The sequence below is a fragment of the Alligator sinensis genome, unplaced genomic scaffold (genome assembly GCF_000455745.1).
Source record: "Alligator sinensis unplaced genomic scaffold, ASM45574v1 scaffold528_1, whole genome shotgun sequence".
NCBI lineage: Eukaryota > Metazoa > Chordata > Crocodylia > Alligatoridae > Alligator > Alligator sinensis.
Genome location: NW_005841846.1, coordinates 4,634,795 through 4,657,837, shown reverse-complemented (window position 1 = coordinate 4,657,837; position 23,043 = coordinate 4,634,795). Strand labels below are relative to the sequence as shown.

The 23,043-nt window shown below is 45.3% G+C and overlaps 1 protein-coding gene across 1 annotated transcript in view; it reads left to right on the top strand.

Annotated features, from left to right (window-relative positions):
- Positions 1 to 23,043, top strand: part of LOC102369346 (cytochrome P450 4V2-like) — a 92,433-nt gene that overhangs the window by 3,346 nt on the left and 66,044 nt on the right. The window contains exon 2 of the mRNA XM_014521488.2: positions 1 to 60. Coding sequence (XP_014376974.1) covers positions 1 to 60 — 60 coding nt within the window. The remainder of the gene's footprint in view (positions 61 to 23,043) is intronic.

Sequence of the window (23,043 nt, the reverse complement as noted above, 5' to 3'; positions counted from 1 at the left end):
GGATCAGCCCCTGCTACCCGCTGCTGGGCAACGCGCTGCTCTTCGAGCCCAAGGGGGAAGGTAGGAGCCCGGCCCGGCCCGGCCCGAGCCTGGGGCGCTGCTCGCTGCGGGGTGCCTGGCGGGAGGACCTCGGTTCACTCTGGCGCCGGCCCCTCTGGTAGCGAAGGCGGCAGCCGGAGACACTTGCTGCTCTTGTAACCCGGGTCTTCTTTCGCAAGCCGGTGGCTGGGCCACTTGAACCCCCCTGGATGCTGCTGCCACCAGCTAGGGACAAGTGGGGCTGGAAAGGAAGTGGGAGAGGCTAAAGAGTTGGTTTCGAAAAGGCGCTGGAGGGTGGGGGGCACGATAAAACGGTAAGGGAAAGGCAACTGGGATTTATTATTGACAGTCTCCCGCAAAACCAGCTCCAGGGGTCCCCAGGTGAACGGAGTCGGTGGGGTGTTTCAGACTAATGCAAGGATGTTCTTTTCCACGCGGTGTCTCATTCCAGCCTGGGACTTGGTGCCACCGGCTGTTGCGGAAGCCAGCAGTTTAGCCAGACTCACGAAGGGGTTGGACAGGTCCTTGGAGGAAAGGGGCATGGGTAGCTATTGAGCATGAGAGTGAGGGGCACGGCTTCTGAATCAGAGCCTCCTAGACCTTAAATGCTGGAGGCTCTAAGTGAGAGGGGAACTGAAAAAAACCCTAGTTGTACCCGGTTCCCTCTCCCTTTTGGCATCTGCTCTACCCTTGCGTGACAGAGGAGACTGGGCAAGATGGGCCTGTGGTCTGGCCCAGTAATAGCAGTTCTTATGGGAATGAGGGCCTGTCTTGCCAACCAACAATCCCCGCATATAAAAAGAGCCAAGAGTCCCTGAGGTGTTGCTGGGGTCTGTCAGGCAAGTCTCTTTGGAGCAGCCCTTTGCTGTGTGTCAATGAGCTCTTAACCTTGGACAGATCCAGATTTCCAAACCAACCGCATGATTTCTGCTGTCAAGGGAGTCTGACACAGGAGTCAGCTGAGCTGTCAAGCTTGCTTAGCTAGCTCTTGTGGGTAATAAGTGAGAGCAAACTCTGGAAGTGTTTGTTGTCCTGAATTCCAAGCAGTGCAGTGTCACTTGTGGTGCTGTGAAAGTGCCATGCCCTTTGTTACATCCTCAGTAGAAATCAGGTGAACTGAGAGGGCTTTTTTGACTTTGAGGCACTTACCTGGCTCTGGGAGATCTTTGTAAGGTGTTGATGTTGCTGTGAGTGTCTTTCAATTAGTGCTCTGTTCTTGAGAGGCAATACTTTTATGACTTCTAGTAGATGTAAAGTGTCCTCAGCTGAGCCTAGCTCCCTGCACAGCTCAGCTGAAGCAGGGCAAGAGTGGCTCTGGATTTTTCCCTGCCTCCAGGGCAGCCAGAGTCAATGGGGATGGTGGCAGTGAGGGGGGGGAGGGATGGGAGCTGGGCAATTCTTACTTCCTCTGGTGACCTAAAAACTAGGGCTGTGTGGAATTTTGCCACCAGTTTTGTTTCGATGCTGTTTCGACCCATTTCAAGGTTGAAACAGCAAAATCAAAAGGGGACACATATAGTCGAAACAGCCTGAAAACAAAATGAGACAAGTCGAAATGTTTTGATGTTTCGCCCATTGGCTATAATGGGGGAGGACAAAACAGCCTATAACTTTGTCATTTCTGGCCTGATTTGGATGAAACTTGCAGGAATGGTATCCCCTTCCGAGGGCACAGAGTCTGCTAAGTTTCAAGGAGATAGGTGCAGGGGGTTTGGGGAAACTGCACCCCAATGTTTTGAAAGCAAAACTTGTGTCAATTGTATGTGTTAAACCACAGTGGGGTCAAAACTCCAGGCATGCCAGCCCCTGTGGAAACTGCAAAGCCTGCCAAGATTCAAGGAGATAGATGCAGGGGTTTGGGGGAAGCTGTACCTCAAGCTGTGGACAAGCAAAACTTGTGACATGGGTGAGACACTTTGTGTGTTAAGGTGCAGCAAGGTGAAAGCTGCAGGCCTGCTAGCCCTTGCTGAGGCCACAAAGCCTGCCAGCTGTCAAGGAGATAGGTGCAGGGGTTCTGGGGCCCTGTACCCCTAGCTGCTGACAGGCAAAACTTGTGTCCTGGGTGCTTGTGCAACTGTGTCCATCTTGGGGCACAGGGGCGGGGGACAGAAACTACTGCAGGCCTGGTTGCTAGGCCCTGCTGTGGCCACAAAGCCTGCCAGCTGTCAAGGAGATAGGTGCAGGGGGGTTCTGGGGCCCTGCACCCCTAGCTGCTGACAGGCAAAACTCGTGACATGGGTGTTTATGCTAGCTAGCTACTGTGTTACACAATCAATCATGATTCACTCAGGGTCCAGCTCAATACACAGTAGCTAGTGAGGATAATGAGTTAGTGAGCAAAGATTAACACCTACAAAACCGTAGACTAAGGAGAGGAAAAAATCAATACAGAGCCAGGAAATGCTTCTGCCCCAAGACTTCTTCTTCTCATCCAAATGCTTAGAAATGAATTCCTTGAAGACCTGCTCAATGATTTTTCCAGGGACTGAGGTGAGACTGACTGGTCTGTAGTTCTCTGGATCGTCCTTCTTCCCTTTCTTAAAGATGGCCACTATATTTGTCCTTTTCCAATCATCTGGGATCTCTCCCAATTGCCACGAGTTTTCAAAGATAATGGCTAGTGGCTCTGCAATCACATTGGCCAACTCCCTCAGCACTATTGGATGCGTTGCATCCAGCCGCATGGGCTTGTAAATGTCCAGCTTTTCTAAATAGTCCCTAACCTGTTCTTCAGCACTGTTGGCTGTTCACCTTTTCCCCAAACTGTGCTGCTAGGGGCAGTAGTCTGGAAGCTGACCTTGCCTGTGAAGACTGAGGTGAAAAAGGCATTGAGTACTTCAGTATTTTCTGCATTATCTGTTACTAGGTTGCTGCCTCCATTTATTCTGAGACCCACACTTTCCTTGATCTTCCTGATATATACTGCTAATCTTGTGTGAGAGTGCTATGCCAGTACATCAGGGCTTGTAACCCTGCAACTTTATAGTCTAGGGCAGGATTAGGCATCCTTGCTCCAGGAAGCTGCTGTTTCAGTAGATGAGAATGTTTTAGAGGAACCCGTTCATAAAAATCATAGCATGGAATAATGCATCCAGGTTTCCAATCTGGAAAACAACAAAGAAGTGCCTCCTCCATAAGTATTTTGTTTTGAGTGTGGAGAACCTTCCAATATGAAAGTCTGGTCAGTACTACCAAATTCCCCAGTGGTTGATTGTTTACACAAGGTTTTGATTTTGATTCACACATTCTAATAGAGATCTAATATTTAGCAGGGTAAATAAAGTCTCGGGAGCTCTATACTATAGCAGCTAGACTGCTTCTGGTACCCAAGTACAGTAGCACTTAAAGTACCTCTAACCTTCATACTGCACTGCAGAGTTGATACACTTTGGGCATGTCTACATGTGAATTTACACATGCCTAAACGTAATGCACCATAGCCAAAGGTGCTTTAGGGTGATTTAGGTGTGCATCTACACGTGCACGCCTTAAGGTATCTTAACAAGGCTTGCTGGACAAATGCATTTGGAGCCTGCCCTGGGCAGCACCCTGGAGAGCCTCCTGGAGCCCGTGGCAGGGTAGTGGGGTGGTGCAGCCTAGTGCCAGCTAAGGGGGTGGGAGCCACTAGCCCCCACAGATGTTATAAACTAGCCTAGTCCCCCCCAGTCCCAGCCCTAACCCCCTCCTTGTGTTCTTGCCCCCCAGCATTGGTTGAGAGCAGGCTGGAGCCTGCTGGGCACTACCAGGAAGCAGCAGCAGGTGCTGTTCTCCAAGGCACAGACTCTGGAGCTAGAGCAGTACCTGTCTGTGGAGCAGTACTCCGGCAGCAGCAGTACCTGCTGATGTCCTGACTGATGCCTGTCCCTGCCCCTGCCCCTACCTCTGCTTCTGCCGGCCAGTGTGGCATGGTTCCTCTGCTTGCCGCACAACACATGGAGCATGTGAAGCCGCCACTCATCCCTGGCCTGCCCACACATGTGCTGGGGCTGGGGTTGTTTTGCTTTTTTGTGGGGGTGGTTTGTGCCTCCTGTGCGCAGTCATCAGTTGACACACCGACAGGTACTGCTGCTGCCAGAACCACTGCTCCAGCTCTAGTATCAGTGCCTTGGAGAACAGCACCCACTGCTGCTTCTTGGTGGGGCCCCATGGCAGCGTGGGGCCCCATGGGCTCAGCTCTGGCCTGCTCAGTCAACATAACCAGTGTTATAGCGCCTTAAGGCATTTACACATCACTTGAGGTGCCTTAACTATTCGTGCCTAAATTTGATGTCTGCTTTATGCGGGCATCACATTTGAGTGCAATTAGCCTAAAATAGTCATTTTAAGGTGCATTAAGGACACACATGTGTAGACCCACAACCTTAATGCGCCTTAAAAATGGCTAAAGCACCTTAAATCAGCATGTGTAGATGTGCCCTTTGAGTGCTACTGCAATGAAAAAATAAGTGCAAAACAATTGTGCTTTGGTGAAGTAAAACCAAAACACCAAAACTAAAGCTATAGTGAACTTACAGTCAGTTCATTACAGAACTTTCAGTTTTGGCCTATTTAGGCAGATTTCTCTTTTCCAGAATTCTTTAAACAAGTAATCCAATATACTGAAGACTACAGGAATCAACCGCTGTTAAAACTTTGGGTGGGACCACTACCTTTTGTTGTTTGCTATCACCCTGATACTGTGGAGGTGAGTGTGCCTGCCTCATGATTCATTGATCTGTTTGTAGTAGTTATACTAGCATGACAAAAGTCAGAAATTCTTTTTGTGTAAGTTTTGCACCAACCCCTTGCATTTAGATTGGTATCTAAAGATACAAGTGATATTTAGATTGGTATCTCAAGGTTCATAGGCAACTTCATGAGAGCCAGTGTTACTGAAGGCACACTGGAAAGAAAAAGTAGTTATGGTAAATTGATAGTAATACTTCAGATATAACTCAGATAAGTTTTTTCAAATTAATTTTTAACTGTGCAACTTTCTCTTCTTTATCTTAACTTCTGAGTGTACAATACCTACTGCTAATGATTATGGATATTATTTCTGGTGAGGGAAGCACTTGGATTTCCCTGTGTTAACTTGCTGCTCTTTTTTCCTCTTGAAGTAGAAAAAGCCATTATGCAAGCTTCCTAGGGTAGATGGATTTGATGGAGTTCCTAGAAGCATAGATCTTGTGAAGACCAACCACTGCAACTGTCATTGGGAACCAGAGGGGTGTTTACTGAAATGGGGACTGATAGTGATGAAACAGACAGACATTCTGTTTTGTGAACTATTTCAAATGTTTGGATGTTCTAGTTCAAATTTTGAATTTTTTCTTCTCCCCGAGTTCTGAAAGAAGTATCAATGTTTGGAAATCAACAAAAAATTTCCAGATTTTCCCAAAACATTTCTTCCTGGGTTTGAGTATTTTTATTTTATGTAATGAAATGAAGGGGGAAAAAAAGAATAAAAAGCAATTCACTATGAACTATGAATATATGCCAAAAAATGACAATATTGACATTGCTGGAATATTTTTTTTTATGTTCCTAAAAATCAGAAAAAAAGGAGACACTGACAGCATGATAGGGGTAGCCATATCTCGTCTTCTAAAGAGAATTTTTTCATTGATCTTTTTTTCTATTGTTAGGTTATTCTGAGCAATTCAAAGAATATAGAAAAATCCTATCCCTACAAATTTCTACATCCATGGCTTGGCACAGGTCTTCTAACAAGGTATAGTACTATGTAAATACACTCCTATCCGCTTAGTTATGCATGGTTTAAAATTATAATGCATATTGGCTACCTTAAGAGTATAATGTACTATGTTTTATCTTCAAATAAACAGATTAATAGGATAAATTAGAGTCTATTGTGATTGAGCTAATGGTTACTCAGGGATTAGACATTAGTTCCATCAATAGTATTTTATCCTGTTACTTTCAGGGTAGTTTTATGTCCAATATGAGCAAAGTTACCCAAGTTTAGAGGCTTATGTAGTCTATTCTCTACTATTTTACATTTTACATTGGTATAATGCCTATTCTGTATTTTTACCTAAAAACTCACTTCATATTTGCAGGTATAATTGCCTCTTAATAGTCCATGACCTTGAGCAGGATTTCAGCCGTAAGCAAAGACTAAATCAGGTTACCTTAGAACACTTTAAACAGAATCTTTATAGAGATACACTAACAATTCCCCAAGAATGTGCATCTTTAATCCACGAATATATTTATCTTTTACATATATAATTTTTCAAATGTAGCTGTCAAGGAAACTCAAAAAGAAGGATAAGTAGTATTATTTCCATTTTACACACTGGGGAACCCAGGTATAAAAGGAAATTACTGCTCTAAGGTCCTATCATCCTTGACAGAGCTGGGATTAGAACCCTTTTTTCCTGACTTTAGACCACAGTCCTACTTGCTGGACCATACACCTAATTTATTCTCAATCATGGGGCCCACAATCAAGGCAAGAACGCACATGAAGAACACTCTGCTGCTTACGGAATGGAGGTAGTGTCACACTCTGACTGCTCAGGTCTTGATTGTACCATTGATAGACACTTTCAAATGTTAAGGATCAAACTACACAGCATGGAATCAAACTTACTATGAAAGTGATGACTTATGTATATATTTATTATATATTATATTAAATATTTATTATATAATACAATTTTCAACACTGCAGGAAGGAAAGGCCCTTGCAGTAGCCTTGTGGTTTGACATTGTGTATACTGGATTAGCAGAGTCCTTAAGAATCTATAGCTTAAACAGACAAGAGAGATATGAAATGGAAGTGTCATAACTAGAGGTATAACTAGTAATTTTGGCATTCTGGTTATGCTGTTGGGTGCTGAGGGTGAAGGAGTGTGTGGAGAGCTCCCAGAATGCTGCTGGTGCCTCCTCCCCCCACACCTCTCGTAAATTGGTGTCTATGGCTGGTGCCATGCTTGCTGCAGATGGACTAACCGTAACTACATGTGCTATTCGTAATTTAAAGTTTAGCATCGGGAATCTCTCTTTTAATTGTAACTACTGTTAAACTCACTTGCTGGCACAAAGAATATTATTTTTCCTTTCTTAAATACTTTTTTCATACTTAATTTCCCACTCTCTTTATTTTTTAGTACTGGAGATAAGTGGAGGACCAGGAGAAAAATGATAACTCCCACCTTCCACTTCACAATCTTGACTGATTTTCTAGAAGTCATGAATGAACAAGCCAATGTTTTGGCAGATACATTTGAAAAACATGTTGACCAAGAACCATTTGATTGTTTTCTGGACATCACTCTGTGTGCCTTGGACATAATATGTGGTAAGACCTGGGTATGATTCAACAATTGCTAGGAAAGTGCAGTAAATGATAAGGAAGCTTCCAAGTACAGGTGTTACAATGCTGCCGTTTAATTTATTGATAAAATGACACAGAACAGCACTAAATATCTTGTAAGACTACTTCCACATCATCTACATTCTGGTTTAATTATCTATATATTTGTCTTGCCAATCAAATGTTTTGAGAATTTTCTTTTGGTAGGATTGAAGAGAGATATGGAGTCTAAAATGAGGGCGATCTAAAGGAAAAATAGTATTACAACTAGATTTGAAAGAGAATACACCAACTAGAAAAGAATGCTGTATGTGGAGGGTGTAAATGACTGCAGTGCTTGAAAACAATCAATGAATGTGTGATGTCTGTTTACTTGTGACTCTCCACATAGTTATCTCACTTTTGGTAAATTGCTCCTTCTAGAAACTGCAATGGGCAGGAACATTGGTGCACAGAGCGATAAAGATTCAGAATATGTTCGTGCTGTTTACAAGTAAGTGTAAACCTTTCAAAATGCTTAATAGATTTGTTACATTATGGTTGAGCGTGCTAATATCAGCAGTAACTCCTGGGGTTTTACAAAAGCACAAACCATTTCTGCTGGATATCTGGTACTATGCTAGGACAACAATACTTTAAGGTCTGCTTTGCCCATTTGTGGAGAACAGTGGAAATTGTACAAGGTTTGCAAAGTGCACAAGTGTGTATGGAGGTAGAATGTTAGAGCAGGAGGGGAAATGTTACACCCTGCACCCACCCAGAGGATTTTTCTGGGATAGTTCCACAATGGGCACTTCTTAAATGTCTTCACATGGTGCAGCTGCATTTCTGGCCCTTCACACTTAATGGAGATTGAAATAGTTGCTATATTAGCCGAGTGTAGAATTTACATGGGCAGAGAAAAGATGGAGCTCTGTATGCACAGACCACAATTACCTTAATTCACCAGTGTCCAATACCTTGTTTAGTTATTTATGCCAGCACAATACATGGGTGTGAATCTCAGTCAGATTAGAAAGGCAATATTTTGCATTTGCATTATAATAGTGTACAAGACTTATGTAAGCTGCTGCACAAAAATGAAACTGTCTCATTGATTTAATTGGAACTGAGTGTTGCGCGCACATCAGCATGAAATCTGGTGCCAGGTAGGGTTGAAGGTTCTGACTCTTATTTTGTCAAGCCCTTTTTACTCTACTTTAACAGTATAAAGGGGCCTTGAAGTGGGTATAATTGCAATTTACTTTCAGTTCAAGTCCCCTCTTTTCTGCTTCACTATTTGTAAAAGGACCTTACTATAAAGAAGAATCATCCCTGAAAGGTTGAGGTTATTTTGGAATACAACAAACTTCGTATTGTTTATATGACAATTTATTTTGTGATTTACTCTTATACAGTCAAAGTATTTGAAAGTATTTTGCCAGTGTAAAACTAAATCCTTTCCTGGAGTCTGAAGGTCTGCTTAACTATTCTGAATCATATGGCTGAGCTCGATGAATTTGAAAGCACTGTAAATCTATGCCGAATCTGTTCCAGGATGCACTAGACTGGCAATGGATAGTGTTGCAGGGAGAGACAAAAGGGAGGACCCAAAAGGGTAAGGGGGGAACCCCGGGAGCAGAAGTCTGAGGAAGAACAGGGTGAAAAAAGCAAAAATGAAAGAGAACACTCACCTGTAGTGAGACCCACGGAGAAGCGGGAACATTGGGAAGAACCCGCGTGAATCATCAGCCGCACCTTCATATAGCTGCGGACGGCCGGTGACGTCAGCGGCAATCACTGGTTGGCGGAAATAAAGCAGACGGCCAGCAAAGTGGCGGGGGAATGGACGCTGGCAGAAACCCCAGCTGGAGGGGTCTCCAGCAGGATCCGAGCGGAGTGAGCTGGGCCAGAAGTGGGGTTCCCCAGCAGGGGAGGATCCAGTGCCTCATGCGGCAAGGGAGGGGCTGCTGACTGCGGAGACGGCAACACCACACTAGGAGCAGGAGCTCCCGTGCGAAGAATAGAAGGACAGGAAGGCAGAGCCCAGCGGTCACCATGGAGAAGGGGGAGGTGCTGACCCACCACCCAGCATCCGACCAGGTGGGACGGTGAAGGGTCTTGAGGGGCCCAAAGATATGCCCCAGAGAGAGCGGCATTGGTGAGAAGCCCCAGAAAGGGGGCAGCTTCATTGAGAAGCTCCTGAGGAGAAGTCAGCATTATCAGGAGCCAGAGAGGTGAGGGAGAGAAAGTCCAGGGAAAGCCCCAGTGTCCCATGACCATGTGGGAAACCTAAGTTAAGCCCATAAAGGTCAGGGGGCACTGGTATTGTATGATTGGGCCTTAGGGGCTGGATGTGAGTACCGAGGGGTACCTTGGGGTGCGTTAGGAATACTCTTTTCTTTTTGGAGGTTTGTTGTAATAAATTTTGTGTTTCCCACTTCTGGAGGGGTTGAGTATCAGGGAACGCGAGGAGAACCGATGGTTGGGTGAGCCTCAGGATCGGGGTTAACAGGATGGAATGTCAGTGTGCCCGAAAACTGGGGAGACACTAGGAGCCCATCGTTCGGGAGTTTGGCCGCAAGAACAACTGTGGCCCACCAGGCTGGGTATAAGGGTGAGGTGGAGGGGAGGTGGAGCCTCGCAGAAGACCGCCAGAGAACCAGGGTGCCCGCGTGAGAACCTGAGTGGGCCCGACCTCCCCCACTGTATTAAGATTCAAAGTCGTGGCAGGAGAGACTGGGGAGGACCACATCAGGAGTAAACATCAACTCGAAGGGCCACCTGAGATAGTGAGGTGGACACCAGTTTACATCCAGACCAAAGCCGCCCGGGACAAGATGTTCAAGGCCAGGCGGGCACAGACAGGATTGTTTAATATAGCTGTTTCAGAGTAATCCCTCTCAGTAGAAAACCATCCTATCACAGTTTCTTTTCTTTATGTATTAGATTACTTAGTGGGGTTGGAGTGTTGTGTAGCTGTTATGGTCCAGAAAATATTGAGGAGCAAGGCTTTTTTGTGATATCCTTTATTGGATCAGCTGTATAGTTTAGAGAGCTGTTGGACAAGCTTACAGGTCCCAGGTCTGCTTACACGTCCAAATTGTAGTAATGTTGAGATCATGGTAAACACCATGGAAACTGCTCAGTCATTAAAAAACAAATTAACTCCACTCCCTGTTTTTATGAAATTAGAAATCCAAATTAAAACCATCAGTAGAGTTAGTCCAGGTTTACATCAGTATAACCCCTCAAAATATTGGCCCTAGATCTCTATTTTATGCTAATAAGCATCTGTGATCAATATTAATTTTTATATAGGAACAGATTTCACTTGATATTGGTATGTATATAACAAGCAACAAAAATGCAATGGCTTTTGAATGTTATGAGTAATTTAAAATTGCTTGAATTGCTTGAATCCCTAAAAGCGAATCGAAATGTTTGTTGTTTCCACTATCAAGTACTTCTTCCCATCCAGTACCAGAACAGTTAGATACTGTTAGGATTTTGGGAAGGAATTGTCAATGTGTTTTGACAAATGCATATAACATTTTATTTGTGTTACCTAGGATGAGTGATATAATTCATCAGAGACAGAAATTTTTTTGGCTTTGGCCTGATCTCTTGTACTCTATGTTCCAAGAAGGACGGGAACATAATAGAAGTCTTAAGATCCTTCACAGTTTTACGGACAAGGTAATCTATTGTTCTTTTTCCTGTTATGTTTATTTAATGAACAAAGTGCCATAATCTGAGATGCCAGTTTGTGAATATAGTGTCTGGGGGCTCGGCCTGAGGGAATATCAGTTTACCTGAGAGATGTCAATTATTAAACAGTTTAATGTAGACTATATGTAGATACCAAAAGGATACACTGAAGGAAAAAGTATAACTTTATTACAGTCTGCCTGGCAACTGACTCCCCAGCCCAGCCCAGCCCAGCCCAGCCCAGCCCCTGGCTTGTTTACTTTTCATTCCATCCAGGAAGAGCACACACCAACTGCTGCAGCTTCCTTAGCCTGACAAAGGGTTTTTGAACCTGAAAGCTTGCTTAATAACTATTCTCCATCCATTTGGGTTGGTCTAATAAAAGATATCAAATTCACCCAAGGAACCTTGTCTGCCTATATCCTTAGACCAACACGGCTACAACCTAAACCCCTGTTACTTTATTACATTGTTTCTAGGCTGTTGTTTTTCATCATTGGAAAATACTAACATGGAACTAGCAGTTTGGTAGTAAACAAACCAAACCAAAATAAAATGACCTAGCGCCACCACAAATAAAGGTACATTCTCTTAATTCCTTTAGAACAGGGATATCATGTTTATTTGGGGCCCTAAACCACATCTGGACCAGGGGGCTCCCTGCTAGCTAGATCCCGCTCAGGGCATGGGGATGGTCATGGTGGCCACTATATTGTGGCAGCAAGGGGTCCAACAGTGCCAGGTCTAGCAGTGGCATCAGCAGTCTGGAGGTGGCAAGATGTTTGGGGGCAGGGGTCTGAGGATGGCGGTGGGCCTGGGGATGGGGGTCTGGCAGTGACAAAAGTCCTGGGACTCAATGATTAGCAAAAGATGCATTATTGGAAAGGTGCCTGTGAAGCTGTCCTTAGTGCTGAAGGCTGAAAAATGTAGAACAGGGAGTAAAACTAGTGTCCTGGTGTTTAGCACAAAGTGTTTACCCAAAAATACCTTTCACTGAAAAATTAGGGCTTAAATAGTCAGATTCCACATTATTCACAGTAGTAACCTGTCCAAACTCAGTGTACAGGAGGGAAACCAAATGCTATGTGCATATTTATCCCCTTCCACTGCAAAGTAGTGCATAGCAGAAAGTAAGGGAGCCATACGTTATTTAACATCTAGGATAAGGTTTGTTTTTTTTTTAAATATAATTGTGTAACAGAGCAGAACTTGTGCTCTGTTACTCAAAGGGGCATGGGCAAGCAGCAGAGCAGCTTGCAGGTGGCTGAACTCTCAATCAGGTACAATTGCCTGATTGGGAACAAAGGCCAGCTGTTTATTATAAGAACAGGGCTCTGAGCAGTGGAGCCAGCAGTCTGCTGCAAGCAGCTAGAGAAAGAGCATCAACCAGCTGGAACTGCTGCTCAGAACATCCTGGAGGTACAGGGCAGGAGCTATGGGGAAGGTGGAGGCTCCTGGTCCTGGGCATGACCTAAAACTACACCCTGCTGGGGCTGGATGGCATGGTGGGACTGCTGGTGGTGGGGCAGTCTCCAGGAAATGCCACACCTGTGCCTCTCTAGTGAAGGGGGAGTATGGGGTGCCAGAAAGCCTCAGCCCCTGCTGCCTTGCGGATTACCCCATGGAGGGGAAAGGCTAGGGGAGCTAACCCTGAAGACAAAGCAAGAGCCCAGATTACTGTGTGGAGCCTATGGTTGGGTCCTGGTTAGGTGAAGGGGCCAGAGCCAGCTGAGGGCCACAGTGAGGCCTGAGGCATAAAAAAGGGAGCTGGGTGTGAGGCTCCAGGGGGGTAGAATTCTAAGCCCCAAGAAGGAGCTGAGTGTGAAGCTCCAGGGGCAAGAGGATTGAGGCCCAGTGTTGGGCAGGGGATCAAGGACCAAGAGGGTCCCAAGCTGGGCAGGGAGCCCAAGGAAAAGGGAGGGCTGGGAGCCCCGAGTGAATGTGATTGTGAGCCCAGTGTGAGGGCACATAAGCTTAGGCCAGGTGTTAGGCCATGGATGCCATCTGTGAGGCATGGGACATGGTATAAGGGAAGGTTTGGAGCTGTGTATATAGGCCCTTGGCATCAGGGCAAGTAAATGGGTAGCCTTCTGCTTGGTTAACATCTTCCAATTAGTATCATCAAAGGCATGGCAGGTGAGGTAGGTGGGCGGTTAGCTCGGAGACAAGTGGACAGGCCAACAACTTGCCCGGCACGGGGACTCCCACTTGTTACAAATTGGTAGACTGTGAAATCTAAATACTGAATATTTATTATCCAAGAGGCCAGGATTGTTGTGGGTGATAGCTTTTATTGGATGAGCAGCATGGTTGGGATAGACTAAGTCAAAGTTTTGAATTCAAGCCACTTTATTATCCAAGGTTATTGCAGAAAAAGCCAGAGAAACAAAGAACTGTGAAGGAAGTACAGGCAACTTTGATGACAGCTGCAAACCAAGAGGGTTGAAAAAGAGAAGAGCTTTCCTTGACATGCTTCTGAATGCAACTGATGATGAAGGGAACAAACTGAGCTACCTGGATATTCGAGAGGAAGTGGACACTTTCATGTTTGAGGTACCCTCATGGAAGCTGTTTTACAAAATTTAGCTTTTCCTGGTATGAAACAAGCTTTGATCTTATTAAATCCATATAGCAATAAATGAATAGAAGGAAATAGAGGACCTTGATGAAACATTACTATGCAAAATCCTATTCGGTACATTTCTTTGCTCTGAGAGTGAAAAAATGATCCATATTATAAATTACAGGGCTGTAGGAGATGGAAAATATCAAGCAGAAATGTAGTTCTTTGACAGAACTGTGTGCCCAATCCTGGGTGCATGATACCACTGAGAAATCCCTACTCCCACAAGAAGTCCCAGAAGCATAACAGTGTCCTTTGCTCTTGGGGAAGCCATGATGCACCTGGCAGTGCCAGATACCATGGCACTGATCATGGCAGGATGATCAGCTGTCATTATGGTGGGGCCACTTTTCAAACCCCTTCCACTGCCCAAGTATCTCAAAGGTGGTGCCTGGGGCTGTTGTCCTGGTCACCCCCTTCACTTATGCTACTGAGAAGTCCAATGACAACAGGCAAACTATTTATGCAAACTGTTTTCAAATCAATTACAGCCTTTGCTTTCATAAATCAGAGGAGGAATATTTATATATACTGAGAAGGGCAACACTTGCTGTACCATATCAGGCCAATTGTTCATCTGCTCTAGTCATACTGAGTACCAGCTAATTCAGTGTAGTGTGCAGGAATAGAGGATATAAGAAATTATTATCTGATTTTAGAAGGACAAAATTCTTTTAAACTTTTCAGATGTTGATAGCCTTACATATCCTCATACTCTGGGTTGTAAATTTCATTGGTTCATCTTAATTATCATAGAATCATAGAAAATTAGGGTTGGAAGGGACCTCAGGAGGTCATCTAGTCCAACCCCTTGCTCAAAGCAGGAGCAGCCCCAATTATCTCACCCCAGCCAAGGCTTTGTCTACCTGGATCTTAAAAACCTCCAAGGATGGATATACAACCTCTCTGGGTAGCTTGTTCCAGTGCTTTACTACCCCCTCCAAACTGAATGGTCCCAATCTCTTTTTCCATTGAGAAATCTCTTCAAGCCTTCCATTACTGTCATGCCTTTTGTGAAACAGGAGGTCCAGAAATGATTACGGTGGACTTGAACTACAACCTATATTACTTCAGTTTTCAGCTGACCTAACTGTCCTCTTTGAAGCTGTACCATGGTCATTATTAATTAATGACTTGATTAGTAGGGGTGTGCGAAGTGAGTCCTATTCGATTCAGATTTGAATTAGGCCCGAATCAGGGACAGTGATTCAATTCATTGATTCAGATCACTGTTCCCGATTTGATTCGGCCAAATCCGAATCTGAAGATTCAATACTGACTCAGAGAATCAGGTATTTGGACATAGACACAGCTTTAAATGTTTTTTCTACAAACCTTGAGGTACCAGCATGACTTGTGAATGCTGTGATGGTGGGGTGCATGGAGTGTCCCACAGGGGTGGGGGGTGGGGAGGGAAGAGGTCCTCCATGTGTTTGGTAGCGAACCTGGAAGTGGACCAGAAGTACTCCTGGTCCACTCCCAGGTCTGCCAGGGAGCTTGCAAGGCGGCTCCTCCTGTGCGCCCCCAGCTCGGTGATCGGCCATGGGGGACCCTGGGTGCCCCCCCCCCACCCCAGACCAAGGAGGCACCAGTCACCGAGCCAAGAGGGAGTGGGGGGGCCCCCCAGTGCACTCCCCAGCAGACCCGGAAGTGGATCGAAGTGCTTCTGGTCCACTTCTGGGTCTGCTGCTGAGTGCACTGGAGAGCCCCCCTCGTGCTTCTGCGGGACACTCCGTGTGCCCCAGCATTGCAGCATTCACAAGTCCCTGCTACCCAGAAGTATGTAGAAAACACATTTAAAGGTGTGTCCATGTCCGAATTGCCGAATCTCTCCAAATCAATTCGGAGGGTTCCGATTCGATTTGGAGAGATTAAAGGGTCCTCTGATTTGATTCGGATTCGGCCACCAAATCAAGCTGAATCTCTGCCGAATCAAATCGGGGACTGAAGCTTTGCACAGCCCTATTGATTAGGACACACATTATTACATTTATTAATTTTATTAAAAACACCCATTTACCTCATTTATACCTAAATTTGTGCAGTAGCATAACTGAGGGGGGTGGCTGAGAAAGCTGGCCCAAAAGTGCTGTATTTGGGTGGGGCAGAAAAATGGCTGCTGCTGCAGGTGGTGGCTGGCCATGTGGCTACCACTAGCAGAGCCACAGCCAGCATTGCCTGATGTGTCACTGCTGCCCAGGACATGGAACTGTTCTGTTTCACCTCTGAATTTTTGGTTGCACATTGTATTATTCCCATTAGCCTGATTCACTAATATATTACTGCAGCATTATGCTTATGTAACTCTGTCCTCCTAGAGGATTTTTGACTGAAATGTACCATGGACACAATGGAGAAGCCAGGCTCCTGATTCCACTCAAATAGAATGGTGTAGTAACATGGTTGGGAAAGAGACTCATTTGGTATCTTTGTTGTGTCTGGGGTTTTTTAATTGAAGATTATTTGAAGATGATTTTTCCTCCTACTTTTCACACATTATATCAATAACAATCGGTTACAAAAATAACCAGTTTTTTTTGTAACTTAAATATTTGAAATGTGTAATGGATTCATACATTCTTAATTTTCCCCCAAAATTTTGCTATTATATTATTACATCGCTGTAATTTTCTTTCAGAGTTGTATTAAATATTGCTGTATGTATGTGTTCATAATGACAATGCTGATCTGAGCATCTGTTGAAATCTGTACCTTTAGGGGCATGATACAACAGCTGTTGGCATGAGTTGGGCATTACACTTACTTGGATGCCATCCTGAAGTCCAGAAGAAAGTGCACAGAGAATTGGATGATGTGTTTGGTAAATGTCCACATTTTTTAGAGTTTGTTACCATTTTTCTGTAATAAAGGACCAAAACATCCAGTCACCAGTGGGAGAACACTTTTTACAGAACAGATACTCCATTTCTGATCTCATACTTCCTGTACTAGAGAGAAATCTTCAAAACACCTTTAAAGAGGGGCCTGGGAACAAAAATTCTTAAATGTACTGTATACTGAAAACTATGGACTAAACACAGACAGTGGTTTTATGGCTCATTACAGTTTACTTGACCTCTGTTAACCTCTGTATACCACAGGTAATAAGGACCCTCTTCCCTTTTGAATGGTCTTATTATTTTGTGTAATTAGGTTATCTATTTCAGCTGCTCTTTACTTGTTTTTCAGATACCTCTGAAAACTTCTCTTTGCTCCACATTTTAGAGCCCTTTTTCTAGTTCTGCAAGTGGCTGTTTTCATTTAGGTGATGGAGATAAACACACCTCATTGTTTTTCTCTGGTACTTAGCTTAGGCTATTTCTGCTTCTTTCCCAGGCCTGGGGAAGGGCACTTTGCATCCTGAAGCTTGTCTGACATCACTCCCAACTGTTTATTTGGCTTGCTTCTTGCATACTTATTAGACTATCAACACTCTTATCCTATTATTCATGTAATTAGGACAGTTGGATTTCACACCGTGTTGTGATTTATTTTTTTTTTGATAGGTGATTCTGACCGTCCTGTCACAATGGAGGACTTGAAGAACCTACGGTATCTTGAGTGTGTTGTTAAGGAAGCCCTTCGTCTCTTCCCTTCAGTGCCTTTCTTTGCCCGGACCTTGAGTCAAGATTGCTATATTAGTATGTAGTTGTAAGCCATATGCATATGTTCCTTGCTTTAGACTGGGGGTCCAACTCATCCAGGCATGTAGACTGGATGAGGGTCACAGAGCTGGTCTGCAGAGGGCTGGTTTTGCAGGGCACTGTATGCACCATGTGTCCCTTGCTGGCTCCCTGTGTCCTATGCAGCATGCGCTGGCCCTGCTCCAGAGCTTGTGCTACAAGTGGCATGCAGGTTAGACCAGTGCTGTGGGCACTTCATGTGGCCCAGGGGGCTAGCATGAAGTACATACTGTCCTGTGCACTGGCTTCTGGTCCAATCCAGGCTGTCCGTGCACATTAGAGCCGGTATGCAGGGGCAGTCTGGTGGGGCACAGCATTCAGCACACATCCTGTGCTGGTCCCATGCAGTAAGGTCCTGTTGCAATGCCTGCAGTGCCCCCCCACCACCCTGCAGCCTGTGGGTCCAGCCCACACACCACACCATGCTAGTCCTGGAGTGGAGCTGGTGCATCTGCAGGCAGTGTGCAGGCTGGACCTGGTGCTGTGGGTGCTGCAGACAACTTAGGAGGCCATCATGAGGCATGTTCTGCATGTGGTGTCCTGCTAGACTGGCTCTGCATGCTGGCACCAACATGGCCCAATCTGGTCCAGCCCACATGCCAGAGTGTCTCTGCCTACGAGATACAGTGTGTGGGGTCAATCTGAGACCCGTAGCCCAGATCATACGTCTCCACGGGTCGGATCCAGCCTGTGGATTATATATCTTTGACACCTTTTTTAGATACTATACCTATTTCTTTATGAAAGTGTTTCACAGATAATCAGTGGTTTTTGTGCCCTGCATCTGTTGAATGTCTCTTTGGCCCTCTGTACACATTATACACATAAGGCATGATTAACTAGGTAGTCATGCCTTAAGGTGTGACCCAGCTACTCATCCAATCAATTAGTAGTTTAGAGCTTGTTTTGTCATGATATTAAGTTATTTCACAAAAATTGTGTAATATCTTTGTAGTTTGTTATAATCGCATCATTAATTGAACATGTGGCCAAGTCCTTCCCTGTGGCTGGGAGTTCCAACAACTGAGCGCTGCAGGGCTTGCACCCAGGGCAGTGGAAAGAACACTGCCCCTGCTGCCAGCCCTGCACTTCACAAGGCTTGCTGCAAGTGCTATGTTCTCCGCACTGCCCCAGCTGTGAGCCCCACAGCCCACATCAGATGCAGGGCTTGCAACAGGGTAGGGGGGGTGTGTAGCATGGGGAACACTTCCCCAGCTGCAAGTCTCATAGAGCTCCATCAGTTGCAGGGCTCACAGCCGTGGGAGCCAGTGCAGGGGGAGCCCAAGATCATGAATCTGAGGTAAATGAGTGTTTTTTAAATAAAATTAATAAATGTAGCAATATGTGCCCTAATCAGGTCATTGAGTAATAATGACCATGGTACAGCTTCAGAGAGGACAGTTATGTAAGCTGAAAACTGAAGTAATATGGCTTCTGTTTCAGGTCCACTGTGATCATTTCTGATCCCCCTGTCTGACAAAAGGCATAACAGTAGTGGAAGGCTTGGAGAGATTTCTCAATGGAAAAAGAGATTGGGACCATTCAGTTTAGAGAGAGTAGTAAAGCACTGGAACAACCTATCAAGGGAGGTTATGGAATCTCCATCCTTGGAGGTTTTTAAGACCCAGATTGGCAAAGCCTTGGCTGGGATGAGATAGTTGGGAATGCTTCTGCTTTGAGCAGCGGGTTGGACTAGATGACTTCCTGAGGTCCCTTCCTACTCTAATTTGGTATGATTTTATGATTCTGTGATCATGATTCCAGGCTCCCCCCTGCACCAGTGATAAGGTGTGATGGGATCTAATATTCCCACAGGTGCGCTTCCTGCCATGCCTGTGTGGCCTGGCAGGAGGTGCGATTGTGTGGATCACACATTAGATCTCATTGTGCCTTTACCTGCATGCATAGAGGGACCCTTACTTTGCTACCAGATCATCATGCTATCATGCTACTTTGCTATCAAGATGCCTTGCTATCATGTTGATTCTTTTCTTTTCAGGAAAATTTAAGATACCAAAAGGAATAGATATCATTATTGTTCCTTATGCACTGCATAGAGAACCAGATATTTTTCTGGATCCTGAAAAATTCAGACCCGAGCGATTCTTCCCTGAGAATTCTAATGGAAGGCATCCCTACGCATACGTGCCTTTCTCTGCTGGCCCCAGAAATTGCATTGGTATGGAATTAATGGTAACACGAGTGTAGTCATTTAACAGTGTAATAAGGCTATTGCTTTATCATTAGGATGGAACATGTAGAACTTCCTTTGCTGAAATACTCATAGCATTGCAATGGAGATTTCAGTTTTTGGGCACTTCCTAAATGCAGCAGAGCCTCACTGGTATCTCAGAAATCAGATTACTAATATTTGCAATGTTTTCTTTCTCATGGTGTTCCTGGGGATGTGTACACATTAAGGTTTGGAGCCCTTTGAAAAGGGCAGGAGGTGGATGTTTTAATTGTCGTGTGAGAGCTGAGAATGACTGACATTCAAATGCAGCAAACCCTTTTCCAACTTTAACACTCCATCTAGCAGATTTAAAGTTGGAACAAGTCCATACACTCAGAGTTCAATTGCTCCCTTCCCTCCCCCCTTTCCACTGTTGTTATTTCTTCCTTCTTGGCACTTGCTTTATTTGTAATTCTGTGCCACGTGAACTTTGTGGGCTAGAGGGAAGAGCATTCCCTCCAGGCTCAAAACAAGCCAAAGTCAAATCATTATAGCACATCATGCAGGATGGTCACTCTGCTCCCTCAAAATATATCTGTTGTTTGTGCAGTGATTTAGATTGCTGATGGCCCCCAAGTGGAGGGTAATATTTCAATGACTCTGCTTGCCTTCACTGAAAGCATAAAACTCACTGGCTCTTTAGGGCAAGGGCTGGTAATCTTTATAAGACATGAGCGAACACAACCCAGCTCCAGTGGGCTGGGCTGGTTGGCTTTGGTGGCTCAGCAGCAGGGTGGGGTTTCTATGCCCATGCCAGGGCTAGAGATCTGCGAGCTGTGCTGGCTCCATTGGCACTTTTTCCAGCCCCTGCTCCCTGGCTGGGACCTGAACACAGCTCCCAGCTGGTGGGGAGCTGAACCAGGAGTGGGCATCTGGAAGCTGTGTCAGCATTGCTGCTACTTTTCACACTTACCCCCTCTGCTCTGCCAAACAATCCCAACAAAGTGCCCTAACAACAGGCAAGGACCAAGAGTACTCTCCATCCCTCCTGTTGTAGTTGGGCCTCTAGGCATTCAAGGGTGAAGGAGTCATCATGAGTCCTAGGGCTGGCCGGAGAGCAAACAAAAGGGAATGTGTCTTTGGTTCTGCTCCCTGCTGACTTCATTACTTCTGTTTTTAAGCAGTGACTGTCTAATGTAAAGCACATCATTAATTTAAGAAACAAGCAAGCAGGGAGGGAATGTGACTGGCCAAGTGAGGAGAACATTACCGTGGGAGGGAAGGGATTTTGGATCCTGCTCCTAAAGCTTACTTTGCATTTTACTCAGTGGAAAATTTACAGGCAGCATTGGGAGCAGGGGCCAGAACCTAGGGAACTATTTTCACCTAACCCAGGGGCAGTACCCTCCTCACTGGGCTCTGGAGTCACATTCTCTTGGTTCTTCTTTTGGTTCCCTGATTGTTCTGCTCCTGGCTGTCCAGCGGCCCAGATAAAATGGGAAGGTTAGAGGGTTCATTCAGCTTAGTCCAGGATCCAGAAGAATAGAAGAGATCTATATATGCTTCCTCATGGATTAAAGTCAGAAAAGCCTGCCCATCCTGGGAAAAGGGGAGAGAAAATCTGTAAAATACCTTTGTGGCGAGCCAGTAGGGGGTGCTTCTGCGTTGAGCCACCCACCTCACTTCGCCCGACCACCTTCCAGGCTCCGAGTACCTCCCTGGGGGCTCCTCACGTCTGGTCGACCCCCTTCCTGGAGCACACCTGCTAGCCTGGGGTAAAAACTGCCACCACCCAGGGCTGGGTGCACCTGGGAAACACAGGCCTAGTAGCCCTCAAGGGTACTTGCCTCACTTCAAGCACTTGAGGGTGCTTTTCTCAGTTTGAAGCACAAGTAGTGGTCTCCTTTATTACGACTTTTGAGAGAGAGAGCAAGTTTCAGATTGCTCAGCTCTTCTCTCTAGTTCAGTCTTCTTCATGGCTGCTGCCTTCTCCTCCTGGGCAGTCCTCTAACTTATATAGCCCTTATGACCTCATTTACCTGGTCCAATGGAGGCCAGCACCTGTTGGCTCTCAGCCACCCAATTTAAAATACATCACTAGTTGCTGGGCAGACTGGCAGTTCCTAGCTCCCCAGGAAGTCCAAGCCCATCCCCCAGGTATGTGATGCCAGGCACGTAGGCAGAGGGAGCAGGTTTCCCCGCTCCCTCAGGAATGTATCCAGCTCAGGTTACCTAAAGAGAGAGGGTAAGGTGTGTACCATCTGCAGGTCCCATCTTAACCAAATTGTCACAGAGCAGAATTTTTGGGGAGAAACAGAGGTGGCCTTCTGCCACAACCTTAGGTTTGGGGCAGGGTGTACAGTAGTCTATGCACTGAGAGAACAGAGCTTTCTGTTGTGCATGACTGATTAGGATTGCATTCCTAAGACACAATCCGTCTTTTGGGTCTAGCTATGGGAGACTCAGACGTCTGAGAAGTGGATTAAGATCTGACCCTCCCTCCTGATATATTTCTTAGAGGCATCCAACACCCTAGTGCAGTGGAGGCCGAACTTTTTGGCAGGCTTGCCAAACCCACACCTTCCCCAAGAGTGCCACTCTAATCCCCTTTCCATACCTAATCTGCTGCTCTGCTTTCTGTTCCCTGTTCTGCATCTCTTTCCTGATCTGCTGGTTTGCTTTCTGCTTCCTGCCCTGTACTCCCTGTTCAATCTGCTGGTCTGTTTTCTAGTCCCTGCCCTATCTGCCATTGTGTCTTCTCCTCAGTCTACTGCATGCCATGTACAGAGGCTGTCCATGTCACTTGTGCTGCAGGTTGGACTCCTCTGTCCTACTGGATGCTCAGAAAGGCATAACAAATAAGTAGGTTACATAGTGTGTGTGACATCTGTTATATTAATAGCTCTGAATGGCATGAGGAATTTGGGGGAAGGTGAATGTACGTTACTTTGATTTCATTTCACTTCCAGGTTTTTGTTCCATTCTGAATAGGACTGTGTCCCAATGACAAAGGGCTCTCAGCAGCATCTGTTGAGATCTGGCTGGCTGCAGGTTGAAGTTAGAATAGAAGATCTTAGGAGTCCATCTATTAAGTGCAAGTGAAATGGAAAACACCCTCAGAGATTAGTGAATTATTTTTTACTCTATTTTCATGTGTTGCAGGAGGGATCTGATTTCTTACAGACAGGGTAGTTAGGTATAAAAGTTTATGTAAAACGCCCAGGCTACCCTGGGAGCTTTAGACTCCAAAGATCCTTTTCTAGACAGTGTCTGCATAAACATTGTACAGAGAAAGGGTTAAAGGAAATGGGTAGAAATACAGCACTACTACTTCTGTTCTCTTTTCCTTAGGGTTAAATCTTTGGCCAATTGTGTGGGGTCTGCTACTGTTTGCTGAATTGCATTTTTATTTCTTCCTGTTTCCTTTCTTCCCTTTCCCCATTTTCCTTTGAAATATTTTACTATATGCCCCAGCAATCTTTCTGTTTAGCATTAAAGGTCCAAAACAGAA